Consider the following 19,169-nt stretch of genomic DNA (forward strand, 5'->3'; position numbering starts at 1 on the left):
AGCTCAGGGCGAGCTCTGCCCGCTGTGCTGGTCCCTCAGCCCTGGCCAGCTCTGCTCTCTGCACAGCTCTGCTGTGACAGCCGTGCCCCTGGCGCTTTGCTGGCACCCCCCAGGCTCCTTCTCTGCCCCTGCATGGTGCCCACCCCAGGGGCTGGGGACAGGGCCCGTGGAGGGAGCAGGGAACAAACATGGATGAGCTTGCCAGGAAGCAACTGCTCAGTTTCCTTCTCTCACTTTTGTATGGAGCTCATTTTTGTCTTCCCCATTCGGGCTCACAGACAGGAGAGTGTCCCTGTCTCTCTCCAAAGTGCCACTTTTCCAAATTGTGGCTGGAAATGAGTTGGGGGTTGTGTGGTCCTCTCCCATTCCCAAGGATGAGGCCGATGTCCTTAAGGATGCTCAGCCAGGTCAGAGGAGCACTGCTCACCACTGGGCTCCTAAGGACAGCTTGAGTGGATAAAAACAAAACCAACAGCAAACCAAGTGAAAGTTTAAAACCAGAAAACCAAACTTGATTTAACACTTGGCTGGATGAGAGTGGGTTTTATATTTGCCTGTCATTTACTCTGTGTGTGCACGTCTCGCACATTGGTTTAGTCTCGCTGTAGATACATTGTTCAGGTGATTCATACCAGAGCTGTGAAGTTGTGATGACTGTGTTTTTAAGCTATCAAATCCAATATTATAATTTCTTTCTTCTCTGAATTGAGTGTGAAGACTTCGTTTTAAAACAAGAAAATAAGAAAACCAAATAAAATAAGTTAAATCGGATTTTTGTCAAATATTTCCTCAAAAATGTGAAGATTTATTCATTTTTCAAAACCGTACTGTAGCTTTCTCTTTCTTTTTTTTTTTCTGAAAATGTTGGCATTTTCCTTATAATTAATTAAATAACAATATTATATCTTAATTCAGACCTATTTCTTCTCCTCTTTATTTCACAGGATGAAGTGGCTCACACTCTTACAGAAAGCAGAGTATTGAAAAACACCAGACACCCTTTTTTAACAGTAAGTATTGGGAACTAGTTTGAAGTACATTAGCAGGTAATATTTAACATCCATTATGAACATACTTTACAAATTTTGAATTCTTTCTCATGATGATTTGTAAACAATCAGTAGCTATCTGGTGCTTATGATATCCTTAATCAGGATATGTAATTAAGAATTCAGAAATAAAATTTCTAATAAATTTGTAAAGCTTTTCTGTACTGAAAATAAATTTAATTGTAGAAATGTGTAACCATTGTGCAATATTTTCGCAGTTTTTGTATATGAACACTTTTAAAATAAAAGTTATTAATTTCACAGAAGTGCATGTATTTTTTACTTAGAAAATTTAATTAAAAATTCAGTAAAACAATAAAAAAACTATTTTATTTGTTCAAAATAAGTAGCTTATAGAGCCACAAAACTCAAACCCCACTACCTTTGTCTTCATATGGTTAATATTTAATAGAAGGAAAAGACTGGAAAGATGAAAATTTTGAGACTCATGACAAATTACAATTAATTGATTTAATTTTGCAGGTGACTATCTTCTGTAGAAGCAATTCTGATACCTCTTGTTTGGGAATATATTAAAAAATAGCTCCCTATATTTCAAAATATAATGAACATGCTTTTTGAGCCAGGGAATTTTTTTTTTTGGTATTAAATTTCAAAGTGTAGCATGGAAGGTTTCCTATTTAGAAAAACTTACCTTTTTTGCAAAGCAGAGGTTTTGCATTTACATTGGCAGGCCAAAATATCCTCGGAAATTCAGTAAAGAGGAAAGAGGTCCTGTAATGTTTCTTGAGGTGGAGTATAATGGGAAGCAGGCGCAGGGGTACCTCGCATCAAAAAATGCAGCAGTGGTACTGCAGTTGTATCTTCTTATCTTTCTGTTACTCTTCAGCAAGTTCTGTATTGAGATGTGCAGTTTAGTCACATAGAGTTCTACTGCATTTCCTTTCTTTTAGGCCAAGTGTTCGTCCATGGATTTTCTGTGGTATCATTGATAAGTCAACATTGATAAAATTTTTAATTAAGATCATAACATCTGTTGCAACTTTAAAATTATATGGAAATTAATATATTAATTTGGCACTTAGCATCCTTAACATTCCATAATATGAAGCTAGAGAGTCCTTGCTTTGGAAATGAAAGCATGCTGGATGTTAAGATGACTTTTAAAATTTCGTTTGGGATAAATGAAAAAGAACATGATAATCTCTCTCTTCATGGGCACTGTGGAAGTGGACATCATAAAGTACAGTGAGTGCAAATAGCTGGTATTGTATGAAATTGTGTGTTTTAGTACCCATTAAATACTTTCTTGTAATAAGCATGATGTTTTCATATCAGTGAACATGTAGAACAGGTGAAGAAACACTTGAAAGTTTTTGTTTTAATTCATCTCAAGCTCCAGATAAAGAGTTACATGTTTAATTACTCATAAAGTTCTTGCCAAAATCAGAATTTTCTACTTAGAAGGATAAAATTTTGTTCCAGTTTAAGTGCAAGACATTGGGTTAATATAAGATGATAATTGGTTTGATTTTGCTGTTTTCTTTGCAAGTCCTTGAAGTATTCCTTCCAGACAAAGGATCGTTTGTGTTTTGTGATGGAGTATGTTAACGGAGGAGAGGTAAGTTTAAGAAAGATGTTCTGCACCTGTAACAGTAAGGCTGTCTTTGCATTACACTTTTCAAGATATATTTTTTCCTTGCTTTTTTTGCTTTCTAGTATCATTTTTTGCTTTCTAGTATCATTAAAGGGCTTTTTAAAAGAAAATTGAACTGTTTTATTAAGAAAAAAAAAGTTGACATGTTTTTATAACTTTTCTGTCAAAACTATTTCCTCTTCTGGAAAAATTAGACTTCTGTATAGTGAGAGATAATTTAATGCTAGAGAAATAATTACATATACTTGCTTATTGTTCTTTTTATTTAAGCATATTATCACATGTTCTGGCATGAAACGGTCATAATCCAGTGTAAACCAGCAAAAATAATATTGACAAGTGTTACTTTTGTCTTAATACGAGATGTGTGCTCTCTTTGCTGTAACTATTACAAATATCTACTGGGAATGAGTGGAGCATTCATGTTTTTCATTGCTTGTCTCCACTTCAGTTGCTGGGTACTCTGGAAAATTCCACTAAAGCGCTGAGCTTCTTAGAGTGTTGTTAGCTTTGAAGCCATTGCTGTCCTCCAGCTGCTTACTAAAGAATGAAATATCAAAAATGATACCTAGCAAATGGAATTAGAGAACTGCAATCAAAGAAGAGGGCTTTTATCTACCTTTTAGATTCTGTTTGCTATTCAGACTGTGTCTTGTTACAATATCAACGGAGGGATTTTCCTTATTTTGTCAACTGTATGCTTCATGATAATGTTAAAGGACTGAGTTTTTCCACTAGGAGTTTTTTTTATTTTTTTAATTAAAAGACTCTTTCTTCATTCAGGAATTGCTGTGGCATGATATGCAATGCTTTGCATAATGTTTTAGCTGTCTTCTCCTGCAATAAAACTGCTTAGCTATAATTCCAATGTCTGCAGCCCATTGGATCCCAACTTGTCCTTGGCCATACCAGCCATGCCTAAATATGGTGCTACAGGGCTCTCATTTGGGAGGATGGCTTGTTTAACTCAATGTATAAACCCAATTCTGCACATCACAGGTGTTGAACCAGATACAAAAATGTCCCTCGGCAGTAAAGGGATAACAGCCTTCTCTTGGACACTCAGCTGGCTTATTTGACATTGAATTTGCATCACCAATATTAAGCCAGTGGTGTCTGCAATAAATTTTAAGTATTGTTTTCTAAACTAGCTAATTCTTCATGGTTTTCCTCTGTGTAAGATCTTACTGCATTTCTGTAATCTCTGGGAAGACAGTTTGAAAGTTGAACGTAGCTATTTGTCTTTTTGTCCATCCTGTTTGAATGCAGAGCAGAGCCCACAAAGGATGTTTTCAACTCCTTTCTTATGACTGAGGATGCTCTGGCTGTATTTTGGTCAATTGTAGTTTGGTCAGTTGCATTTCTCTGCATTTCTCTGCAACTTCATGGCTACAACAGCAAGTGTTGTGTGTCATGGCTTTGTGGGTGGCAGCCTGCCTTTGCTTTGGGGATTGCAATTACAATGTACTGGTGCCAGCACTGGGATACTTTCTTCCAGGTGTGGTGCTGCTGTTTGTCAGTGTTGCTCATGCCCTTTGCTGATGTTCTCTAATTCAACGAAGCTAACTCTGAAGTTTTGCCACAGTGGGAAAGAATGTTCTTTTGGGAGTAGGCAGTATTCTTTGAGGAAAATCTCTGGATTTGCCTACGTGCTTCTCTTTGACTAGAGATCTGGAGTAGTAAGTTGGACAAACTGCCTTTTTTAATAGGAAAGTCTTTAATCTTACCAAATTTTCTTGTGAATTTCAGACTTTAGTCAGTGTCTTCCAAAAAATACAGAGGATTTCATATTTGTAAAAATAGCCTTATTATTAACTCAGAGTCACTGAAAGTAAGTTGCTCAAAGTTTAGCCAGCATTTTAGCTTAAATGATATGCAGACTTTTTTCTTTTGCTTCCTCTATCTACTGTTCCGTTTGTGTTTCAAGGAAGTTACATTTCCCTATATATTCTGACTGTTCAAGGTGTTGAAAATTCATCTTGTAACTATGCCCTTCCACTGGGAAATTGACTGTAGGTGTACCATGTTGCTTTTGATTCTCTCCAGTGCTGTGCTACCTTCAATGTGTTTCTGTTTAAAATTCCTTTCGATCACATATTTCTTTTTAGGTATACTGTTGTGCCTGAATCAATTTGTTGGGAATTTTCATGGATTATGTCTTTCAGGAGAAAGGAAACTGCCTAATATCTAGGCAGTTCTCCTCATGAAGGAGTTCTCGGAAGTTTGTGTAAATATTCTCGTCTCCTACTCAGGTGAAAGCAAGAAAGCTCCACCATTTAGGCTTCTGCCCTAGTACAGTAAAAAAAACTGTGGTCAACAATAGGAGTCTTTGCTTCCTCTTTCTACAGCTAGAAAAGAAAACAGTAAAGGAAAGGGGCACAGAACTTCATACTGGAGGAGAAGTAGTTGTGTTAAATGACTGTAAGCAAGAATCCTTTATATCTACTAAAAATCTAGATCCACAGTGAAGTTAATATCCCTCTACAATAGTAACAATTTATCTTTGCCTTAACTTGCCTATGTAACTTCAAGTTAGTTTGGCTTAGTTAATAAGAGAACATGTTATAATGAAAATGCAACTGCAGCAGTTTTACTGGTCTATGTGTGTGCTCTTTAACAGTGTACAAAGCATTACAGTAAAGTCCTTTGGATTCCATTAAAAAAGCCCCCAGCACATTTCTACTTTAATATACTAAAGAAGACCATTAGAGGATTTTTTTCCCAAACAGATTATTCAGATGGAGATATTGAATAATTTTTTGTTATACTGAGAACGTTTTTCCTGCTGCCGAATGCACACTCGGCATTGTGCATGTAATGAAATAATTGTGGGCCAAAGCTTTATTTTGTCTTCATTTGGTTTTGCTTTTAGACTCCATGGGTGAAATGTTTACCAATGTCCATTGATCATAGCCTATGCTGCAGTGTACAGCTAGAGGATGTGTCTGCCACTGTAATTCCTTTTCAACACCTTTGTTTTACTGAGGGACTTATGTTAAAGTAGCATTAAGAAATTGAAATTAGCTTTCAAGAAAACAAATATTCATCTGGCTTAACTGAGTTGGCCAAATGGCTCTTTATTTTTGGGGAATACTTCTGGAGTGTATGATTCCCAATTTCTATTTCCAGTATTTTGCTTACAGGTGGAAAATATTTTAGGAATTAAATCTATTACATACATTACTCTGCAGAGAACCCTGATTCAGCTGACTAATAAGTTGATTAACTTCCTCACTCTGCATTTAAGGATTATTCCAGATTTTGTACTTTGTAACAAATGTAATTGGTAATTATGTGTATAATAAAATTAGACCCTAAAATTTGTTCAGATGCTTCTCTACATAAGAGTTCCGAATCTCTGTTCCTCTTGGCATTTTTGTTGCACAGCTCTTACTTCAATTCATTAGGCAGGAGAGAACTAAATGGCTTGTTGTAATTGAACAAGTGCTATTACTGTCTAGAAAAATACAAAGAAAAAGACAGAGGATTTACAACCTACTTAACAAAAAATAAAAAAACAAGAGAATGTTCCTTAGCCCTAAATTATGATAGTCCATGGTAAGGGTGCTATATTTCTTTGGGTATAGAATGTGCCAAGAAGCAGCACAAAGTCTGAAACAATAAATAAATAATTTGAAGTTTCAAGGTTGCTAATGCAAGTGCTTTACAAAATCAACATTCAAATATAAAATGCAGAGCTGAACAAACCCAGTACACAGCAGCGAGAGCCAGACATTCAACTTACAACATGCTAAGTAGGTCACAAGTGTGTGTACACCTTTAACATATCAATTAATACAAGGTTGTGTCTTTTATATATTTGGTATGCTTGGATTTGCAGCTGAATATACTTCTATATTTGATCTTTGTTTAAATTTTTCCATCTAGTTTTTTTATTAGGAAAAACCCCATGAGAGCATTGTTGTTCAGTTTTTAAAGGCATAGCAAGAAATTTGGAGCTCCAGTCCTCACTGTAACAATAGCACCCTCGTGTATGCCATCAAAAATGTTATGTGCAAAATGGCTTTCTTTGTGCCAAAGCTATTTCTATTGCAATTCCAGTGATTTTACAGCACATATTTAATAACTGTAAGTCAATAAATAGTGAAAATCTCGGAAACCTTTTTTAACCTTCCATCACATTTCTTCTTTGACTTAATAAATATAATCTTCCTGTTCTGACAATTGTAAATAGAACACAGTGGCAGAATTATTCTGAAATAGTGAACCATCTAATTAATTAGCTGAAAATTATGCTGTAATCCCCCTGTAATCTCCCTGCTTTCCCTATTAAAATTTTAGAATCTGCTTAATATCTTTAGCATATATCTGAGTGTATGAATGTGCTTTTAATGTGCATTTTTTATATCTAAATGTACATTCTTCATTCAAAACTAGCAAGTATGGTTTGGTGACAGCTCTGTTAGGTGCTATAATAATGTGAGGAAGAGTGACTGGGGTGTCACATATACATTAAAATAAGCTGACTCAGAAGCTCACAGTTTCCTTGACAAACACAACTGCTGTTAGTTGTTTCTAGCTGGTCATTTTACTTTGAAGTTGATGTTTTTAATTAATATCAATGATCTTGTTGGAAATAAACACTAAAGAAAGTAATTTTTTTGTATGTTAATTGTCAGGCTGTCAACTTTTAGATTCAGACTTGGGACACTTTAAATGGAAACTAAAACAAAAATGTTGGTGACAAGTATCCTGAAGTTTTAGAATTTTCTAAGGCTGCTGTTCAGCTACTGCATTAGTCTCTTTCAAACAGAAAATTGTAATACTCCTATGGAATAGAAATGAAATGTAGGAGTAACTGGGAGTTACAAATTTTCAGAGTGTGTTGATCTGTAGTTTTAATTACTTTTAATCCATCAAAACAAAAAACACTTAAAAAATAGTAGCACTAGCTTATTATTTATGAGAGACCACAAAACAGATATAAAGGCCTAAATTGCCTAAATTTTGTATTTTGCTTTATGTGAATGAAATTCTACTTAGCAGTATTTGTTTTCTATTTAAATGCTGCAGCAATGTGTGGAAAGGAGCACACAAACTGGGAGATGGACTTGATCTTTTCCCAGTTTGCTAATGCAGGAGGCATTAATTCAGACTTGGTTACTTGGTGTGATTGCACTGACCACTGGGCAGCCATGGGTACAGAGGGCAAGTCACTGCAGAGAGGGCTCCTGTCCCACCTGGGACTGGTGCCTAAACAGGTGAGCAACAGGAACCACAGACACACCTGCAAAATAAAGATCCTCCTTGTCATGCAGGTTTGCCTCTTTTATACAGGGTGTCCTGAGCACTGGAAAAGAAATTGAGTGGGGAAACCAGACACAATGAACAACATTTTAAATATTTTCTTTAAATCATAGAGCAGTTTCTGTATCCTGTGAAGTCTCTGCTTATACACATATATGCTGCCAAAAGGCTCAGTTTACTGGGAATGTTGTTTAGCCTGAGACAAAAGTGATAAACCTATTATGAGTTATCATAATTATCAGGAAAGAAGTTGACTTCTAGTTCATAGCAGTGACTTTTTAATTATGTTTTGAGAAGTCACAGAATTATCAAGATTTGAAGGAACCTTGAAGATTATTTAGTCCAGCCATCAACTAAGCACCACCATAATCCCCCCTAAGCCCTATCCCCAAGTGCCACATCCAGAAGCCCACCCACTGAAAACAGTGCAGTAATTCCTACACTGTTTTGTGCCATGTGGATAGTGTAGTTTTTCTAAAGGCATAATGTAGGATGTGATAAAGACAGATTAGGCACATCACTGGGTTTTTTTTTTTTTTTTTACTGGTTAGCTTTTGGGTAATTTTTAACCTACCTTGTCATTTCATGGTTCTCATCTACGTGATACTTAAAACAGTGAAAAAAAAACAAACCCAAGCCTGCATGCAAAGCTGTTGTGGATTTCACTGTCTGTGTTTAATTTATAAATGATTTATTTCTGTTTTGTTGATTGTTAGCTCCTGTGGTGAAGCCAAAAATATTGTAACATGGCTGATCTGGTCTTAAGGAGAATACAGAAATATACTCACTAATCTTTGCTTGAGGAATCACCCAAACTTGCCTTCAACAATAATTAAAACTCACTACTTCAGAAAGCATCTGAATTGAACAGCTAAAATGTGCTTTTTTAGATGTTGTTCCAGGTTCTGAGGGAAGATACTGACAGCCATACAGAGATTTATCTTACACCTTTTCATTGCAGCTGAAATTACTGGCAATGCATGACTATTATTTTTTGCTGAAAGACTTTAAAGTGCCTTTAAAGTGCTGTTCCTTCAAAAGTATTAAAGAAGAGACAAAATGCCCGAACCAATGTTTACATTGTAGCAAAGAAATACACAAAATACATGGATTTGTTTTTATAAGACCTCAGCATTGTTGATTTGCTTTTTCTAGTGACTACTACTGCTAGCATGTGAATGTATGGTTTGTAAAATGCCAGTTCGCTGTTCAGTCCAAGGCTTTTGAAGAACTAGACCTTTTTCAGTTCAAAGAAAAGTTACTAAAGCACTGAAAGTCATGAGGCAGAACCGAAATCTATGCATTTCAGTGATATTTCTCAGTGGCTTAAAGCAAAATCTGAGGAAGTAGCAGAGGGAGAAGTACAGAATGGTGTTGTTGCATACTTTTTCTTTTTTTTTTTTTTTTTCCTCTGGTAACTGAAGGTTAAATGAGTAGCAAGCAGAATGCCTTAAACAAGATTGGTATATTGATTAAAACGCTGATTTAACAGCTCGCTTTCTCCCTTTGGAAACCTGGAAAAGATAAGCCAGCTGCTGTCTAAGAGTGCTGAGTGTCCACTGAGAGTACACTATCTATCATCACAATATGGTGATGAGAGGTGTTTTATGTTTGTGTTAATTTCCCCCACTAAATCAGTAATTATTACAATCCTGTCCCTGCTGTTTACCCTGCAGCTGTTTTTCCATTTGTCGAGAGAGCGGGTGTTCTCAGAGGACCGCACACGCTTCTATGGTGCAGAAATTGTCTCTGCCCTGGACTATCTGCATTCTGGGAAGATTGTGTACCGTGATCTCAAGGTAAAAAAAAAGAAAGGAAAAAAAGTAATCAAATTTTTGTTTTTGCAGAGACTATGGGGACAAACACAAAGTAATTATAAAGTTGCACCTTTCAGAGTTAATGGGGAAAAAAAAAAATCTGTGTTCAATTTTAAGTTCTGTGTGTGCTGGAGGAAGTTGTTTGATATAGTAATCTCTAGATGGGTACATTCCCTGACTTTGATTTGATTATAAAATGAAACAGGATACCATAATAGCAGCACTTGAAGGAGATTTAAACTTCTGATCCTCATCCTTCCTACCCCTGCCCCGTTACTCATAACTTAACTTAGATTTCAGCACAAGTCACAAATACAATTCTCAGTGTCCCAAAACGAGGGAAGTGGTGAATTGGGACAATGTGACTGCATTCCTTTATCTCAGCAACCAGGTGTTTCTGTATGCATTGGAAACATTTAAAAGAATTCAGAGTACTTCAACAGAAGAAGAATTTATTTCAGCGTTGATTTAAAAATTATTTTGTCTTTTGTGTCTTGGGAAAGATTCCTGTTATTGGAATGTAGTTTGTTGTAGATTTGCCAGCATATCCAGTTACTCTGTTATACACTATGACCATGTTATATGGAAAAATAACCTCTGTTTTCAACAGGAACATTTTCTAACTTGTGTAAGAGGAACTCTAAATTCCATGATAAGACAGTTTTATTTCTGTGTCAATCCTTTAATTTCATATACAGGAACTTGTGCTTTCCTGGTGTACTTGCACAATAGTGGAATTCATTCATGCAAACCTTTGTACAGAAACCCAGGAGAAGGCAATAGTGGGCAAGTTCTGCTCAGGGAGGCAACAGAAAAAAAAAATATTGGGCTCCCCCTTTGTAGCAGAATCTGTTGTAATAATGTGAAATGCTGTGAAATCCTGGGAAAATATAGAATTGTCTGGTCAGTGAATGATAGGTAATAGTTTTTTATTTAAATTCTAAATAACAAAGAAAGAGGAATTTGACATCATTATTCTTCTATTTTTCATGTTGTCTACTTTGCATTTTCTTTGTAACATGCTTAGACTCAATAGGAAATCTATACTTTTGATAGTATTTCAGGCTTTATGCAGACTTAGAATGACAGAGCTATGATTGTTCTATGTCAGTGTTTTCACTACATGCCTTATAATTAGTAAAAAACCAAACCAGTTTCTGTAGAGGAAAGTTGTTCAGAATGTTTTCCTTGGTTTCAGTTCTATCTGTATTTTAAGTACAGCTAATTGAAACCTTTTGGGAAAGTGATATTAGCCATTATTCTGAATGGTTTCACATTTCAAAGAAAGGATCATATATTTAAAAAGCAATGCAAAGCATGCAGAGGTGTAAATTCACAATTTAAGAAATGTCCTCCTTAAGAAATTCCTCCTTAAGACAAGGAGGAATTTACCTCAGGGGTGTTTTTATCAGTAGCTGCCCTATCCCTAATTCTGTCTATTATTGAAAAGGTTCTGGAAGTTGGAGGTATTTTAAGGATTTATGGATACAGGCTGTTTCATGACAGTATAAAAAGTAAAAGGTATCTTGATCAGTGGCTGTCGTGTTAGACCAAAGGAAACCTCTGAAGTCACTGACCTGTGATTTACTATTGTAAACTCTATTTAAGTATTAACTAATTATGTAACTCGTGTGGCAGTAGACACTGTTACATGCTGTAATGTGGTAGATGCTGTATTTTTTAAAATTACAAAATAATTACATTCTTTTCAAGGAATAACTCTTTCTTTACAAAAATTGATGTAATGCATCTATCTGTCCTGTTAAGAAATACTAAGGGAATATTTTTCTTCCCAACACACAGTTAGAAAATCTAATGTTGGATAAAGACGGACACATAAAAATTACAGATTTTGGACTTTGCAAAGAAGGAATCACAGATGCAGCAACTATGAAAACATTCTGTGGTACTCCAGAATACCTGGCACCTGAGGTATGATTTAGAATATTTTCTTATAATCCTGTATAAAATGTTTCTTTTCCATTTAATTTTAGATTGACAGTCTGCCTGATTAGTACTCTGTAGCTTTTATTCAGAATGGAATATGCTGCTATTCTTTGTGGTGGTTGTATATATATTGATGCTCTGCTTCTTAGTGTTTAAAAAGGCCTCTAACGTGCATTTTCCTTCTTATGTTTGCCTTTCTCTGTTAAAGTTTTTATCTTCCAATGATTTCTTCAAAAATAATCTTCCATCTGTCTGTCACTTGGAACATATGATCCTCCTTAACTGAGCTGTATAACTAGCATTTATATAGCCTCAGTGGAGGCGAGGGGGAATAGGAAAGTACTGAGTTGGATGGGTTTTATCTGAATTCCCCGGTTGCAGGGAGAGGGAGTTGAAATTTTAGATACTTCTGCTAAAAGCAGTTGAGTGTGTCAACCCCAGAACTGGTTGAGGTGGGCACCAAAACCGGCTGTTCCCTAGTATGTGAGCAGAAGTGGCATCCCAGAGTATGGCACCCCATCTTTGCCATTAGCTGGGACTCAGAGTGCCAAGCTTCACACTCCTTAAGGATTGATAAAAAGATGGACATGAAGACATTGCTTTGGTTCCCCTTGCAGGAACTTTGATTGGAGCTCTGGTTTGGCCACTTGAGAGTCTGTTGTGGAAACTCGAGTCATCCAAATGATCTGCTCCAGTATTGTTAGTGCTGACAGCTCTGCCTCTGGTGCCTGCTGAAAAAAGGCAAGGGAAGCACCACCAAGATTGTGTTTTGGCCCTGCCTGGCTTCAGTCAACAGTACTGACTGTGGTGCTCAGAAATGTCTCTCTGCCTCTCCTCAGGGGCTGCCAAATACAGCTCCAGTACCCATATGAAAGACAGCCTAATTTTTTACTTCATGCTAAGGATTCTGTGGATGCTGAATTAGCCCTCTTGAATTAGCCCTTATTTCCACTCTTGTCAGCATTCAAGATTTCTAATTGACATAGTGCACACCTCATACTGAGATATGACTTTCTAGTCAAGCTAAAAGATTTTAAAAGGCCCTTCAGTTCTACCATTTCGTTGAGGAAAGTTTTAAGGAGTTTCCAGGGGAAATTCCCATCTCTTGCAGCAACTGTCCACCACAGTAGAAGTCTTGTTACTGCATATTGCCTTTGAAGAACAACCTGCCTTAGCTGGAAGGGAGGAGGCACTGATTAGCCATAGGTCTTTATTCTCATACTTTCAGCAGCCACTTAATGAATCCTGAGTAGCAGCCACAAGCCCTGGAGCCTGTTTCAACAAGCAATTCTGATTGCATTTTGTTTTTTATTCTAAACCTTGAAATTAAGGAATGTCAAACAAACAGGTACACATCACCTTCTGGATGGTGCTGTCTGGAAATCAAGATTTTAGGATGGCTAGGTATGGGGTTTGAGAATCTTTCTAAATCTCTTAAAGTCCCTTTCAGTTTGCAATCACAGAGGAAATTGAAACTGCTAATACTTGTCTGTAAGTGAATATGATAGGTAGAGTTACTGAATCCATTTTGGATGATAGCAAGATATTTTGATATGTTCTTTCTCCAACAGTTAAGGAAACATCAGTATTTTTAGGAGCCACTAACTTTCTCTTCATACATCAGGTACTATCATCCTTGACTCATTTGAAAAGGTGTTAGCTCTCTTTCATCAAACTTGGTTTTAGACCCTCAGCACGAGTTACTTGATCCAGTTTGCTCTTCTATTCTCTAGAAGCCCCACTGCTCTGCTCTACCTCCCATTATGAGTTATTTTGGAGACCTGTCCTGTAAAAATCTGTCTTGAAGGAAATTGATTCTTCATTAACCTTGGGAACAAGGGAGCTCATTCCCTTTTCCCTGAGAGATAAAGGGTTTTGAGCAAGCAACCTAGGAAGGTTACTGATATGGCATGAGAAGACTATACACCTTTGGGAGGATTGCTGCTCACCAGAGACAATTGTATTTATTTTTGTCAGGGCAGCTCACTGATAAAGGGACCATCGGGAGCCTGGGTCCTCCAGTCTGTTTGTGAGCTTGCTTCAGAGAACCAATGCTCAAAAATCACTTCTCTTTGCAGTTCAGGCCACAGAAATCATTTTCAGGTGCCAAAGATTTACTACCTTGTGGCAAACTTCAGAACATGAGAGCCTGATGTTACGGCTGGACTTTAATCTTGTTACCATGCTGAATTCCTGCCTGTCTATCCCAAGACAAATGGCAGCATATACTTATGTTTTGCCTGGTAAGTTTAAAGGCAGCTTTAGAGGCTAATTTCTGCAATTATATGGAGAAATCTATTCATCATCTGTCCTTTTAATAATATCTTTGCATCCTTTTTTTTTTCATCTGTGGCAGCTGTGATGGATGCATCCCTTCTTCAGGTTTTTAGTTCCGTTTCCCATGTACTTTCTGGCTGCTGATAGAGAACACTAGAACAGTGGACTGTGTAACTCACAGGGGCAGCCTGGAACTGCTGCCTACCACCCCAGGAGGCAGCTGACCAGGAATATTTCACTGATGGGAAACTCTAGCCAGCCTCAAAACTGACTTAAGTGGGTTTTTTTTTGGTGGTAGTTGTGGTTTCAGTTACAAACTTGGTTTTCCCAATGCCTTTTGCACCATTGTTTGAGGCATAGAGTCCTGCTCACTATTCCATCTTTTTGCAAAAAGGAGGTTGCAGATGCTTCCAACAGTAAGAGAGGGAAGCAGGGAATTAGCTAAGACAGATGAAGGTATATTTCCTCCTTGCATGACAGTCTCTGAGGTAAAGGTATTGATGCAGAATTATTATCCAGGGCAACTTCAGAATTATTCTTGATCAGTAAATAAGCTGACCTGTTGCTGCATTTTCCTCACAGACCTTCTCTTTCTGAGACCATAGACCTCTGCTGAAAAGACTCTTTCATCTCACATTGATAGGGCCTGACCTCTCATATAGGACCTGACACTGACTGTGTAGATAATTAGAAGATCCAGAAAAATGCCCCTGTCCATGCAGAGCTCAAATGGACGATGTGCCACAGAAAAAAAAACTGTAATGAACTTGCCAGGGTAGAGTCAATTTGCATCTGTGGAGATAGAATTTTGGATCACCACTGATTTATCATTTGTGGAACCCATATGGACGTTAATGTGTACCTTCCCCACACTCTGAGCTGTTCAGGGTGTGCAGGGCATCTGGCTAAGTAGTCCATAGGTGCATCCCCATCTCCTAGCCCTTCCTTGTTTTCCACCACCAGTTTTCTATGGTCTAAAGAAAATTAAAATAGCATTGACTGTGTTCATCTTGCATCAGTATGTGCTGAGCATAAAATACAGTAGGGATATGAGCACATCCTCTAGGAAGAAAATACTTTCCACTGCCAAATAGCAGGGCTTATATTTGTTAACAGTACAGATGTACATTTGTCACACTTATTGAAGAATGAGCAAGTAACTTTTTGTTTATGAAATTTTAGAGTTTTTTGAGAATAATTTGGTTGTATAATAGTGAGATTACCCTTATCTTCTGCTGTAGAACTAACACAAGCCTAATTTTTTTTTGTGTGTTTAAGCGTAGTGATAATAATTAATAATTCCCTTGGCTGTAAGAATCTATGACATTCTCCATTTGAAACATATAAAATATGTTAAAATTTCTCACTTAGCAGTTTTTCAGGACAAAGATGTATTTCTTAAAAGTCTGTTTCCATTGTTATTCTTCAAATTGAGCTGTCACATTAGGGATCATTGTGATGTCAGAAAATATTCGTAGTCCAATGAGAAAAAGATGAATTGTGATCCCATTTAGGTAGCACAGATGTATGCCCATTTTTTTTTTCTTTTTTCAAAAAATTCTTCTTTTGCAGTTTTGGAGTGGCAAAGGCAGGACGGGACCTCATGAGTTTTGCAGGCAGTATCACTTGCTTAAAAAAGAAAGAATAAAATTGAGGAAAGTACTTGTAAATATACCTGTGAATCCTTTAAAAGCAGTTTGGATTTTGATAGTTTTCAGTTGACTGTCAAGGATGTGACCTGCTAATAAAAATACAGACTTGTCCAGACTCCCTTTAATAGAACATTCAGGAAATGAAGTTACTTGGGCAGAGAGGTAAAATTTCTTTGTGGTCTGATCATTTATAAGGGTGTTTCCTTGGATGAGGTAACAGTTTCTGGATCTCTGTATTTCAGTTCAGGTTCCTAGGACTAAGTGCACAGTCTTTGTTTTAGGAGAGCAGTCAAATGTGGTACTAAATTTGGTGTCACAGGAGAGACAAGCTTTAAATACCAAAAATTACTTTTTAAGTTTTAAGTCTCTTTAATAGCAGAAGTTGGTTTGACTCTGAAAAAGTCTGTAAGGGACTTCATGGATGTCATTCAAATGACTCTTAAAAGATGTAGATGATCAATGATGTGCAGGTCTATTCTAATAACAGAGAAAATGGAAGGATATCATTATGTTTTATTGGCATAAAGATACAGATTAGGTGGATAAATATGTATAAAAATGGTTCATATGTACAGGTTAGATGGATGAATTCCTATAAGGGCAGTTACATTTTATTTTAAAAAGCAAACTATTTCTATATAGTTTGTGCAGTTACAGTCACTCAAGAGTGTGTGACAATGAACAAGAAAGGAGCAGATTCATAGCCTTTACCCCTAGACAGAAGATGTGCATGTCCTGTAACCAAAAAAAGACCCATGAGGATTAAGGAAATACTAAGATCAATTATACAATGCTTATTTGGCCAGTATTTTTTAGTGATTCTTCTTCTAAAAATGGGAGTGAGAGAGAGATCTTGTGTAATCAATTATTTCCATGAGTTTTATCTCTGAGGAGTGAAGGATAGAACTCTTACCAAGAGGCAGCTGCTGTCTCTCCACATGCTGCATGGAATTTCTTACTCACAGCTGTTCCTCTTGGGAAGGAGATGGCTTTGATATAATCTAGAACCTGGCCATCAAAGTTCAGTGACTGAATTTCAGCAAGGGAAAGCAGGCATGCTTGCAACAAGAAAACCTGAACTTTTCCCATGTTTTCAGGAATTGAAGTGAATTTTCTAAGAGCATTGTGGTATATACAGATTACAAGAAGGTGACAATAGAGTCAGAAAAAATATTTTGTCACTTGTGCAGCTATACATTTATTTTTGTTCTTTTAACACCTGCTTGGATTGGATCAGGATATTTGCCAAAGGCAGTCTGATAATATTTTGGAGTGAGACTATGATGATCTACCACGTAGCTTGTCTGATATGAGATGAAACTAAGTGCTGTGTGTGGGCAGAGAGGGAACTACTGAAATGTGCTGAGACAGGCTAACAACGGGGATGGATGTGTCAGGTTTTGCAGGCATCATGACAAAGCATTGTTCTTAACAGGGATTTTAGTGCAGATAGAAGTTGCAATGCCAGTGTTAAAGAAGTGCTCCTTAAAGTGCTGGGAGAAGCAGGAAGGTACTTGTTTGCAAACAGCTTGATGAAAGCAGTCAACACTGTGGGTAAACTGAGGCAGGCCACTTGAGAGAGATCAGCTAGGGTGAGGATGTTAAAACTTCAGCTCACTCTACTACAGAGAAAATGAAGTTGCATGGGTAGTACAGCTGAAGCCTCTTTCCCCTCTTTCCCTTCTTCCACCTTTTCCCTCTTTTTCCCCCTTCCCCTTTTTTCCTTTTTCTCATGCAGCAGAGAAAAGAATTTGAATACACTGAAAGAGGATAGTAAGGGAAGCTAATAGAAGGGAAAGGAAATGAATGAAATTAATGTAATGATGTCACAGGTAGATTGATAGATGAGAAAACACAGATTAGAGATGACAATATTTTTCTTATGGGGAAAAATGTGATTTTGGGCATGAAAGAGTTTGGACTAAAGATGATAATGTTACTTTGTTTATCTTTTCTAAGTAGGAACTGATAAGGTGTGTTGCAGGGAGACACAAATGGCAGGAGGAATTAATGAGCAACTTGAAACTGAAGAGAAGCTTACTGAGGAGTTGTTTGGTTAGGAATATAGAGGAACTGAAGGACAGAATAATTTTGTGGTGACTTATGCAATTTCCTTTTAATCTCATTGTCTGTTCAATTTCATTTGAATTTGAAGATAATTGAGACACCAAAGTAATGTGCCTTTTGCAGTTCTATGCAACTTTTTATAAATAGTAGGTGTGCCATTATTTAGTAATAATAATGTGCCATTATTTTCCACCTCTAGAAGTAGTGGATGGAAAAGGGAATTTGTGGAGATGTCATAAATTGAGGGAAGGCTGTTGTTAAGATGTTACAACATGGATATGCATTCACAGGGTTTTAAGACAGATGTGAACTTCTAGGACTTGGAGAAAAAGAGATGGTGGAAAAGAAGCTTTATGTTGAGCTCAGTTTCCACTGTGCTCTAGAGGGCAAGTTCTCCCTCATGTTTTGTTACCTCTGGTAAGCACTAATGGAAGATTGATTGTTAGGGTTTGTCTAGGGAAAGAGGCAGTTCTTGTTTTTATTGTGCTTCTTTTCATTTTGTTCACTTTCTTTAATGTTAGCTCTTTCTTTAGAGGAAGGATAATGAGACACTGTACCAAATTGTCTGCATTGATAAAAACATACTGGTGTTCTGGTTCATATGGTTTTGCTGAAGACCTGATAGGCCTGTGGTGGTGCTACTCTAAAAAGATGGAAAAAATTTCTGTATGAAATTCTCATAAAGTGAGGTAAATGCATTTTTAGAGGACTGGAGGTAAGTTTGTTTCTCCAGCTTTAGTCTTGTTTTGTTATTTTCCTGTGAAAACTGTACTGGGAAGTGCATTTACAAGCAGAAATGCTGTGTCAGAGCACGATAGAGTCCTGGAAAGAGACACCTCCATCATTCAGCTTTTGTGCCATGATGGCATTTTCCAATTACTCTTCACCTAAAGCTAGAAGCAGTATCTGCTGCATAGTTGAAGAATTGCATTGCATTTCTATGCATTTCTACCCTTGGCTTAGTGTCTTTGCCTCTCCAGGCATTTTCTGTGAGGTTTCTTACACCCTTGTAAATCTGAGAGTCCTTTATCCTTGTCCTGTGGTAGCTTGGAGAGAAGACTCAGGCTGTGCCTGTCCAGAAGTAGGCTGCTTGCAGCATCTTATCCTGTGCCTCAGGCAACATTGTGCAGACAGACTCAGTCAAGAGGGATGTGTGAACTCGTGTGGATATATTTCTGGGGTTTGTTCCTCCCTTTCAATACAATCTTTTTAGTGCTGAGCTAATTATGTAGTCTCAGTTTTACTGTTGAGTTAGAGTACCTGATCAACTTTCCAACTGTAAAACAGTTTGAAAATCAAATGTAGCTTACATGCAAGACCCAACAAAATTAGAAGTGTTAAGTACGTTTTGGCAGTTCACTTTTATTATGCCCAGTCCTCAAATGTACCAGCAGACAATCATCTGAATGTTAGTTATTTTTCACATGCTTATGTGATCACACAAAAAGTACATGCTAAAAAGAAGCAGATGGTG

At 37.1% G+C, this 19,169-nt stretch overlaps 1 protein-coding gene across 2 annotated transcripts in view; it reads left to right on the plus strand.

Moving 5' to 3' along the window:
* Positions 1 to 19,169, plus strand: part of AKT3 (AKT serine/threonine kinase 3) — a 151,709-nt gene that overhangs the window by 101,692 nt on the left and 30,848 nt on the right. For both annotated transcript variants that reach the window (XM_050972224.1, XM_030236574.2), the window contains exons 7-10: positions 945 to 1,010; positions 2,563 to 2,631; positions 9,612 to 9,734; positions 11,556 to 11,684. In XM_050972224.1, coding sequence (XP_050828181.1) covers positions 945 to 1,010; positions 2,563 to 2,631; positions 9,612 to 9,734; positions 11,556 to 11,684 — 387 coding nt within the window. The remainder of the gene's footprint in view (positions 1 to 944; positions 1,011 to 2,562; positions 2,632 to 9,611; positions 9,735 to 11,555; positions 11,685 to 19,169) is intronic.

The sequence above is a fragment of the Serinus canaria genome, chromosome 3 (genome assembly GCF_022539315.1).
Source record: "Serinus canaria isolate serCan28SL12 chromosome 3, serCan2020, whole genome shotgun sequence".
Taxonomy (NCBI): Eukaryota; Metazoa; Chordata; class Aves; order Passeriformes; family Fringillidae; genus Serinus; species Serinus canaria.